At 50.8% G+C, this 9639-nt stretch overlaps 1 protein-coding gene across 4 annotated transcripts in view; it reads left to right on the forward strand.

The window, feature by feature from the left end:
- ST3GAL3 (ST3 beta-galactoside alpha-2,3-sialyltransferase 3) overlaps positions 1–9639 on the forward strand; it is a 201798-nt gene that overhangs the window by 190035 nt on the left and 2124 nt on the right. For all 4 annotated transcript variants that reach the window (XM_040469946.1, XM_040469944.1, XM_040469948.1 and 1 more), the window contains 2 exons: positions 4835–4981; positions 5178–5324. In XM_040469946.1, the coding sequence (XP_040325880.1) occupies positions 4835–4981; positions 5178–5324 (294 nt within the window). The remainder of the gene's footprint in view (positions 1–4834; positions 4982–5177; positions 5325–9639) is intronic.

Consider the following 9639-nt stretch of genomic DNA (forward strand, 5'->3'; position numbering starts at 1 on the left):
GGAAATAAGTCAGAAAGCTAAATATCATATGATTTCACTCATGTGGAATTTAAGAAACAAAACGGGGGAAGAGAAGGAGAAATAAGATAAAAACAGAGAGGGAGGCAAACCATAAGAGACTCTTAAATACAGAGAACAAACTGAGGGTTGCTGGAGGGGAGGTGGGAGGAGGGATGGGCTAGATGGGTGATGGGCATTAAGGAGGGCACTTGTCGGGATGAACACTGGGTGTTCCATGTAAGTGGTATGTTAACTAACTTGGATTTACATAAAATTAAAAAAAAATAAGGAACAAATGATCATAACTGACCTCAGAAATACCTGTATTATTGTCTAAAAGCAAAACAGATAGATAGATAAAATTCCAGTTAGCATACAGTGTAAATTTAGTTTCGGGAGTAGAATTTAGTGATTTATCACTTACATACAGCACCTGGTGCTCATCACAAGTGCCCTCCTTAATCCCCATCACCTATTTAACCCATCCTGATACCAGAGATTCTTTTTTTTTTAAGTTTATTTATTTTTGAGAGAGACAGAGACAATGCGAGTGGGTGAGGGGCAGAGAGAGAGAGGGAGACACAGAATCCAAAGCTGGCTCCAGGCTCTGAGCTTTCAGTGCGGAGCCCCACGCGGGGCTCAAACTCATGAGCTATGAGATCATGACCTGAGCCAAAGTCGGTCGCTCAACCGACTGAGCCACCCAGGCGCCCCACGATACCAGAGATTCTTAATCAGAAGTCAGCAGATCCCTTGAGTTCGGGGATTCTGTGAACCTCTGCAAGGGTTGCAAAATGTAATGTGTATGTGCCTGTATATGTTTTTCTGAGAAGAGAAGCCATAGCTTCTATTTTAGGAGACAGGCTGGTACTTGATATTTTATGGCTGGGGAAACACCGAAATACCCAAATCATATCTTAGTCTTATTGTTCCTCCTTTCCCTGAAATTCCTAAGGAGACTCTGCCTCAGGACAGTGACAGATGGGGAAAAATAAAACAGAGCCACTGACTTGTTCCGTATGCCAGTTCCCAGGGCTCTCACGCAGGGCTCCCTGGGACTTGAGACCAAGTGCAGGCCTCCTGTCCCTGTGGGACCTACATTTTTCCCCTGAGGCAGGGAGCAGAGGCCAAGATCAGGAGCTGGGCCTGTGCTGCATGGGAGCAGGGAGTCAAAAAGAGAGGTGTGTGTGTGTGTGTGTGTGTGTGTGTGTGTGTGTGAGAGAGAGAGACTTTTTGCCTTATCCCAGTAAATGTGACACATTCAGTACCCTCAAACCTAAGTGGCCAGGTCAGCTGCTCCTCCTCCCCGCTGAAGCTTTTATCAGATTTTCACAGAGGGTTTGAGGTGATAAGCTCATTTGCCAGTTTTGCATAGTGGTCACATATGGGGCTTCAGACGTTTCAGAGAGGGTGTCATGGAGAGAGCCAGATTCTGAAGTTGGATCCAGCCAGACCATTTCCTCGCCTCTCTGGGCCCCACTGCCCTCCGTGAAATGGGATGTGGGGCACCAACCAGGTGACCCCTACTCACCCCAGAGCTGCTGGAGGCAGAGGGGAGGTCTCATTCCTCCTCAGCTCCAGGCCCCAGACTTCCTGAGGTGGGAATGGTAGTGATGGTGATAAATAGCGTGGAGAAAGAACGCCCATCTTGGTTTTATGACATTCGGGTTTGAGTATTGGCCCAGCCACTTGTGTGACCTTGAGCATGCTACTTTGTCTTGGGATCTGTAGCTGTGAAGTGGGGGAGAATGGAGGAGATACAAATCAAGTAATGTCTGTGAAAACTAGCCTGGAGCCTCGCACACCCCAGGCTGTGCCTGTTCCTGGCTCTCCCAAGCAGCCCCTGTGCCCTCTGCTCTTCACGTGTGGGGGACAGGCACGGGCAGAAACCCCGGGGGAAGAACTCTTGGAGCCTGCCAGGCTCCGCAGAGGGGACAGGGGCCTGGCACAGGCTGGCACCTGCCATTCCTTTCAGTCCACACCTGGCCCTCCCAGGAGCGGTTCCTCCCCAGGTCTGCGTAAGATCTGGCCCATGTCCACACTTCCCTTTCCTACTGGGTACTGTATCTGACCTTGGGTCTGTGGGATTCTAAGAAGATAGAATTGAAAGAAGCAGATGACCAAGTAAGCCAGGATGGGCTGAAGATACGAAGAATTCAATGTGGATTCCTGATGTTCTGGTTTGGAAGATGGGTGGATAGTAGAAGAGAGAACACAGAAGGCAGAGCAGATCTGGAGAAACCAGAAGAAACCAGGTCCGTGTCCAGCAACAGCGGATTGGTTAAATAAGTTACAGTGCATCTTAGTGACACAATTCTTAGAAAACATACTTTTGATGTCTATAACATTGAGTTATACAGATGTATCATTTAATCGAACCTCTGTTGTAAGCCTCTGGATTTTTTTTTCACTTTTATGAAGAACACTGTAATAAACACCTTTTTCCAAAGGTCTTCACCATTCTGACTACTTTTAGAAGAGAAATATTGCAGTCAGCGGATATAAAAACAACTTTGAGGGGCGCCTGGGTGGCGCAGTCGGTTAAGCGTCCGACTTCAGCCAGGTCACGATCTCGTGGTCCGTGAGTTCGAGCCCCGCGTCGGGCTCTGGGCTGATGGCTCAGAGCCTGGAGCCTGTTTCCGATTCTGTGTCTCCCTCTCTCTCTGTCCCAAAAATAAATAAACGTTGAAAAAAAAATTAAAAAAAAAAAACAACCCAACTTTGAGGCTTTTGATACATATTGTCAGATTGCCTTTAATTTTTTATTTATTTTGAGAGAGAGCAAGAGCGTGCATATAAGCAGGGGAGGGACAGAGAAAGAGGGAGAGAGAGAATCCCAAGCAGGCTCCGCACTGTCAGCAGTGTCCAACGTGAGATCTCGCTGTGAGATCATGACCTGAGCTGAAATTAGGGGTCAGCCACCTAACCCACTGAGCCACCCAGGTGCCTCTCACATCTTTTAGAAAGGCTCTACCAATTTTACTCCTATAGCAATACCGGAGAATTCTACCTAGGTGTGCATTCCACCACAAAGCGCCAGGATACATACACAGAGACACATACACATGCATACACATACTTTAGAGGGTAACATATATATTGCTCTACTTCTGGGCTGTCTTGTTTCACGGATCTTTGTGTCACACACAGATTCTTATACATGTATCCCATATCTTAATAATTGCAATTTCATAATATATTCTTAACATCTTATTTATTTGTTTATTTAGAGAGAATGAGCAGGGGAGGGGGCGTAGGGAGAGAATCTCAAGCAGGCTCCAGGCTCAGTGCAGAGCCCGACAGGGGGCTCGATCCCACAACCCAGGGATCATGACCTGAGCTAAAGTCAAGAGTTGGATGCTCAACCAACTGAGCCACCTAGGCACCCCTGTTAATATCTAATTTTTAAATTTGGGGGCTATTTTACCTGTTGAATATTTTGGGTGGGTTTTTAGAATCCTTTTGGTAAATTTCAAAAGCCCTGTTGGGATTTTTCTTAGACTTCTGTTAGGCCTTCATTTATCAGGGAGGGTGTGCCATTGTGTTAATATTCAGCCTTCCAGTCTAAAAACATGGTTTATCTCCAATTTTTTTTCAAGTCCTCTTTTTATATCTCTCGATAAAGGATTGTAGTGGTTTTTTTTTTTAATTATAGTTAAATTTATTACTCAGTTTTGATGATTTTGTTAGGATTGCAGATGGGATCTCCTTTGTATTGTATCTGGTGACTGTTTTCTGTTGGAGTACAGATCCCATTACTAAATTATTCTGTGCCTTCTAAGTTTAGTTGATTGTTTTAGGTTTTCTAGGCGAATAACAAACACCCTGAAATAGTAGGTTAGAGTCCATGGTTTGGTAATGCCTCCAGTCTGCAGGATTACTGTGACTCTCTCCAGCAGTACTGAAGCCCAGTTGTAAGGGTGGAAAAGGTGGGTGAATGGACTGAGCCCAAGTTCAGGGTTTCCCTAGGCTGGGGCAATCGAAGAGCAAGGGGGCAGGGGACTGAGGGAGCTCACAAGAGAGCTGGTGTGATCTACTTCAGGGACTAGACCAGGAAGGGGTCGTGTACTGAACAGAAATGCAGGGCTGGGAACTGGAAGAAGGGAGAGAGTCAGGAGATGAAGGTGTGGCCTTGGAATGGATGCTGGGATGTCGCGTTTCAGAGCTGATGCCTTTCCCATATGGGACTGCACTCCCTGAGATCTCCACCTTGCTGTTAAAGAAACTGAGGTTCAGAGAGCTTGCGACTTGCCTAACGTCATCCGCCGCTAATCAGTGGCATACTATGTTCCTCTGTGCCTTACTAGCTCACGTTCTGTCCTTATTTTTCAGGCTCACTTTAGAACAGTTGACTGAAAGCAGGGAGACAGCAGAAGGGAAAGGAGGAGAGCCCAGCAGAGCAGATAGAAGAGAGAGGGCAGGGTCCTCGTGGGCCCCTCAGCTAGTTGCGAAGGGCAGGGGACAACTGGCCCACTGGGTCTTCGTGCTGATCCAAGAATCCCCTCGGACGGGAACAGCACACCCCAGTGCCCCACGCTGTGTGCCCCTGCCCTGCAGTTCACTCTGTGTCCACCATCATACACCGTGGCCCCACCATGTGCTCTCTGTTCCCCACCACCTCCTCTTGTGACTGTCATACATCCCGTGTCCCCCGGCCACACACACACACACACACACACACACACCAGGTCATCCCTCTACCACGGTGTTTATTCCACACAGGCCCCACCTTGTTTCTCATTTGCCTGTACACACTTGGGGTCTGGCCACACACGCACGCGGCCCCATCGCAAGCTGTGTGCCCAGCTCATGCCCACTTATGCTGTGTCTACAGAGTGCGTCGGATGGCTTCTGGAAATCTGTGGCCACTCGAGTGCCCAAGGAGCCCCCTGAGATTCGCATCCTCAACCCATATTTCATCCAGGAGGCCGCCTTCACCCTCATCGGACTGCCCTTCAACAACGGCCTCATGGGCCGCGGGGTGAGAGAGTGGGGCCCCGGGAGAGGGCAGAGGGGAGCTGGGTCAGAGATGCTGTGGGAGGGGAGGACCGGGTGGCAGGGTGAGGGGCAGAGGGCTTGTTCCTCAGAAATGGAACTCAGCTCTGATGAGTGTCGCTAAGGGTCTCAGCCTGACTCGGTCCTCCAGCTGAATTCTACACTTCCTCCCTCCCCTCCAGAACATCCCGACCCTTGGCAGTGTGGCAGTGACCATGGCACTACACGGCTGTGATGAGGTGGCGGTTGCAGGCTTTGGCTACGACATGAGCACACCCAATGCACCCCTGCACTACTATGAGACCGTGCGCATGGCGGCCATCAAAGAGGTGCCGGGCTGGCTGGGGGGCAGTCCCTTGGGCAGGGCCGATGGAGGGGTGTCCCAGCACAAAGGAACAGAAAGGGGTGAGCCAGCAGCTGGTCTGGCCGCCCAGAGCTCGCAAGAAGGCTCTGCCCTGCCCTTAGCTAAGTTGGATCCCTGAAGGTCCATCCCTGCATTCAGGTCTCTGACCACCGAGCGTCCTCTGTGCCCCTGAACCCGGCACTCCTTTCCTCACCCTTCTCCCCAAACTTTCCCTCCCTGACCCTCTCCCTGCCCTGGTCCTGCACCTGCCTCATCCTTGCTATTCCCAACCCTCATATGCTCATCCTGGCACCAGCTCAGGACCGTCTTCTCTACTGCAAGTCCTACCTTCCCCCCGAGGACTTTTGTGCCCCCTCAAACCACCCACAGACATTGCCTCTCAGTCCCTGTACCTCTTCTGCCCCTCCCCGCCCCGCCCTCCCCCCACGGAGGAAAGCACTGAAGCTCTCTATCGCCCAGCATTGCTTCCCAAGTGATCCCTGTATTCAGCTGCCTTAATGTTCCAGAAGCATGCCAGGTCTCCCAGGCCATCAGCCAGCCTCTTCTGATGGCATCTCTGCCTTCACACCCAGGGCCCACGTAAGCCCCTCTTACAACTCCCTCCACCTCCACCACCAGCCTTCCACTGATGCCAGCCTGGAACCTGCACATCTTGGGCCAGCACTTCGAGCAGCTTCTCTGATCCCACAAGGGAATGAGGGGTGGAGGGGGGGCTGGAAGACGCCTCCCATCTGTGCAGATTCTGTAAGTGTAGGGGTTCCCATCTCAGCCAGCCGTCCTTCTGCTCACCGCTTATTGGTGCGCCCTTCTCCAGCCCAGAGCCCTGTCCTCCCTGAAAGCTCCCCCACCCTCTTGTCCTGTGGGGAAAACGGAGGCTGCGGCAGGGACTCTGTCAGCTCCTGCCGGCTCGTGCCCGCTGCACTCCTCACTCCCTCCCAGCCTGGCTTCCTCCTCCACCTGCCATGACTCCCACTAAGGTCACCAGTGACTCACCTCAAGGCTGCCAAATCCAGTGGACACATGTTTCCTGACCTCTCAGAAACATGCTTTATGTTGACTGCTCCTTCCTCTTTGAAACTTTTCCTGCTCGGGCTTCGGAGTCAGTAATTTCTGGCGTTCTTCTGATTTCGCTCGCCAGCCTCTCTCATTCTCTTTCTCAGCGTCCTTGATTTCAGAGTCAGCATTCGCTAGGGCTCCATCCTGGACAGTCTTCTCTTTCCGTACACGTTCTGCGGGAGAGTGACACCCCCATCCGTGGCTTCAGTTGCCATCTGTATTGTTTCCTGCTTGGGGTTCACTCGGGCCACCTCAAGTAATGGGAAGTTATTGCAAGAATGTAAGAGAGACTTGGGAAACCAGAAACTGCCTTACGGCTGGGCCTCCTGTTGCCTGGAATGGGATTCAGGAATAGGGGGCCCACTTCGGGTCCAGCACAGCTCCAGAACTGTCTGTCTGACCCCATCACCTTCAGCAATGACTGGCTCCAAGCCTGCCTCCCGATTGCCAGGAGCCTGTTGGTCTTTCCATCTGTCTCTCTTCATGTATCTTCTTGCTTTTCTTGTCCCCTGCCAGCACCCATTCTGAACCACTGGCACAGCTTTTACCTGTCTCCTGGCTTCTCTTTCCTCGTATCTGTGGTCTCTTACATACTCCCTTTGTGTAAATTTTGTGTCGGCGTTTCAGGCAGAGGGTGAAAGGCTGTAGACACGGGCAGTAGCCAGGTCACTCAGGACTTTCTGTGCCATGGTGAGGAGCTTGGACTCTACTCTGAAGGCCAGAAGGAGCCATGGAAGGATTTTAGGCTGTAGATTAGCGCGTAGTAGGCCACTGCGCCTGCAGCATGAAATACAGGGGCACAGACTTCAGCACAGAGAGCAAACTGAGGGTTGCTTTGGGGGAGGTGGGTGGGGGGATGGCTAAATGGGTGATGGGCACTAAGGAGGGCATTTGTTGGGATGCACATTGGGTGTTATATGTAAGTGACGATCACTGTTCTGCTCCTGAAACCAATCAATACTACACTATATGTTAACTCACTTGAATTTGAATAAGTAATGGAAAAAAAAAAAAAAATGAGGGGCACTAGGTGGAGACAGAACTAGCTGGGAGGCTGTCACAGCAGTCTAGGCAAGAGATGAACACCCCTGACCAGGAACTTTTCAGTGTCAGTGAGAAGACAGAGAAAGAAACAGAATTTTAAATCCGCAGGGCCTGGGCTTGCCTCGGTACGGGAAGAGGGTAGAAGGGGCAGCACCTTCCCTGAAAAGCCCTCTGGTGGAGACTGTTCCCTTTCTTCAGTGCGCCAGATCTCCGTTTTCAGGCCCAACCGCCCCCGCCCAGCCCTGTGAAACAGGCTGGCTTGAGGCTCCTGGCGTCTGCCGCACCCCCTTCATGCAGGGCACTGAGGAGGTCAAGCCATGACATCAAATGGCCTGGGTTCAGAGCCTGGCTCTGTGCTTTCCTTTCCTTACCAATAAAAAGGGTAATGACAGCACCTACTGCCTTGGGGGAAGATTAGACGTGGTGATGCTTAAAAAAAAAAAAAAAAGGCCTAGCACATAGTAAGCACACATAAAGGTCCACCAGTATTACCAATATTAATGTTTTACCCCTGCTTCTCACTGTTACCTCCCAACGTCCTAGACGAGGATGCACTGGAAATGCTGGTGCCTGGGCTCAGGGTCCCTGCCGTCACCTTTAGTGTCTCCAGTAGGCAAGTGAACCAGGCAACACCCTGGCCCCACCACTGCTTCCCCTCCACTCGGCCCACGGGCCCATTCTCTAGGCCCAGCGGGAGTGTGCGGGCTGTGGAGGCCAGTGGAGCAAGGATTGCATGTTGGGGGATGTGCAAGGGGCGTCAAAGGAGTTCAGAGGGGAGAAAAGTGAAAGGACAGAAGCGATAGGAAGGTGCAGGGTCACGGATACCAAGGGAGCAGCGTTCATGGACTGTCTGCCACGTCGGGTGCTGTCGAGAAGTCCAGCAAGATGAGTACTGGGAAATAGCCAGTGGCTGCACCAGTGAGGGGGCCCCGTGGACGGTGGGGAGAGCAGCTTCCAAGGCCGGTGACCAGGAGCTAGACTGCTAGCTGAGCGGTGAGTAGAGGCGGTGCAGAGAGGACAGAGAGGCAGGCATGGTGCATAGGACGTGCTCCCGGGGAGCGTGGACGAGGAGGAGGAGAGGGACAGAGCAGCAGCTTGCCCGAGGCTTACACAGGCTCACAGAGGTCCGTGCCACCCAGCAGAGAGACCCGGTCTGGAAACGTCCTTTTGTGAGTTGTGGTCACAGCTGCCTGTTCAGATACAAAGCCAGCATGGATGGAATCGCCCAGGGAGCCGACAGGGTAGAAGTGTGGGCGGTTGGGGCAGCACTGGTGTTTAATGACTGGCTGAAGGACGGGGAGCCAGAGATGAAGACAAAAAGGGCTGTCAGAAAGACAGCTGCCTCCAGAATTCGGGGTTCTGCTGAGGCTGGGGACCCAGGACCACCAGAATTCTGCCCCAGCCCATAGACACTATAGACAACACAGTGCAGATAGTTCTGGTAAGCTCCCATGCCGTCTGATAGAAGGGAGAATGAGGAGGGATTTCCTGGTTCAAGAGAGCTACACCCCAGAGCCCACCTTTTTGTTTGCTTTTTCATTATGGACACTGTCAAACGTGTTCATAAATACAGAGAATAACGAATTGTCAAGTACCTGTCACCCACATTCCTCAATTATCAGCACAGAGCCAGTGTTTCATCCGTTTATCCCCTCATGCACCCCTCCTCGCTGATTATTTGGAAACAAGTCTCTGATATTGTATTGTTTCAGCCTTGAATATTTCAGTAACTTTCTCTAAAAGAGAAGAGATTTTGAAAAGTATTGCAATACCGCTATCACACCTTTAAAAAAATGAATAATCCCTTAACGTCATAAAAAAATGTCTAGGCTTGGGGCACCCGGCTGGCTCAGTCAAAAAAGCATGCGACCCTTGGTTTCAGGTTCATGAGTGTGGGCCCCACAATGGGGATAGAGATTACTAAAAAATAATAAACTTAAGGAAAAAAATGTCCAGTCTTCCACTGAGCTTTCAAACATTGGTGATTCCCAGTGGGTGTTCTTAAAACTAACCCATCAGATCGATTGCTTCTTGCTGGGGGTGATGGAGGGGATACGTAAGCAGAGAGCAGTGTAAGTTGCTACATTTGTTCAGATCCTGGCCCTACCATTCCTCTAAGCATCCATTTTCTTTCTTTCTTTCTTTCTTTCTTTCTTTCTTTCTTTCTTTCTTTCTTTCTT

Source organism: Herpailurus yagouaroundi, unplaced genomic scaffold (genome assembly GCF_014898765.1).
Source record: "Herpailurus yagouaroundi ecotype Mexico unplaced genomic scaffold, PumYag 77, whole genome shotgun sequence".
In the NCBI taxonomy this organism is placed as follows: Eukaryota; Metazoa; Chordata; class Mammalia; order Carnivora; family Felidae; genus Herpailurus; species Herpailurus yagouaroundi.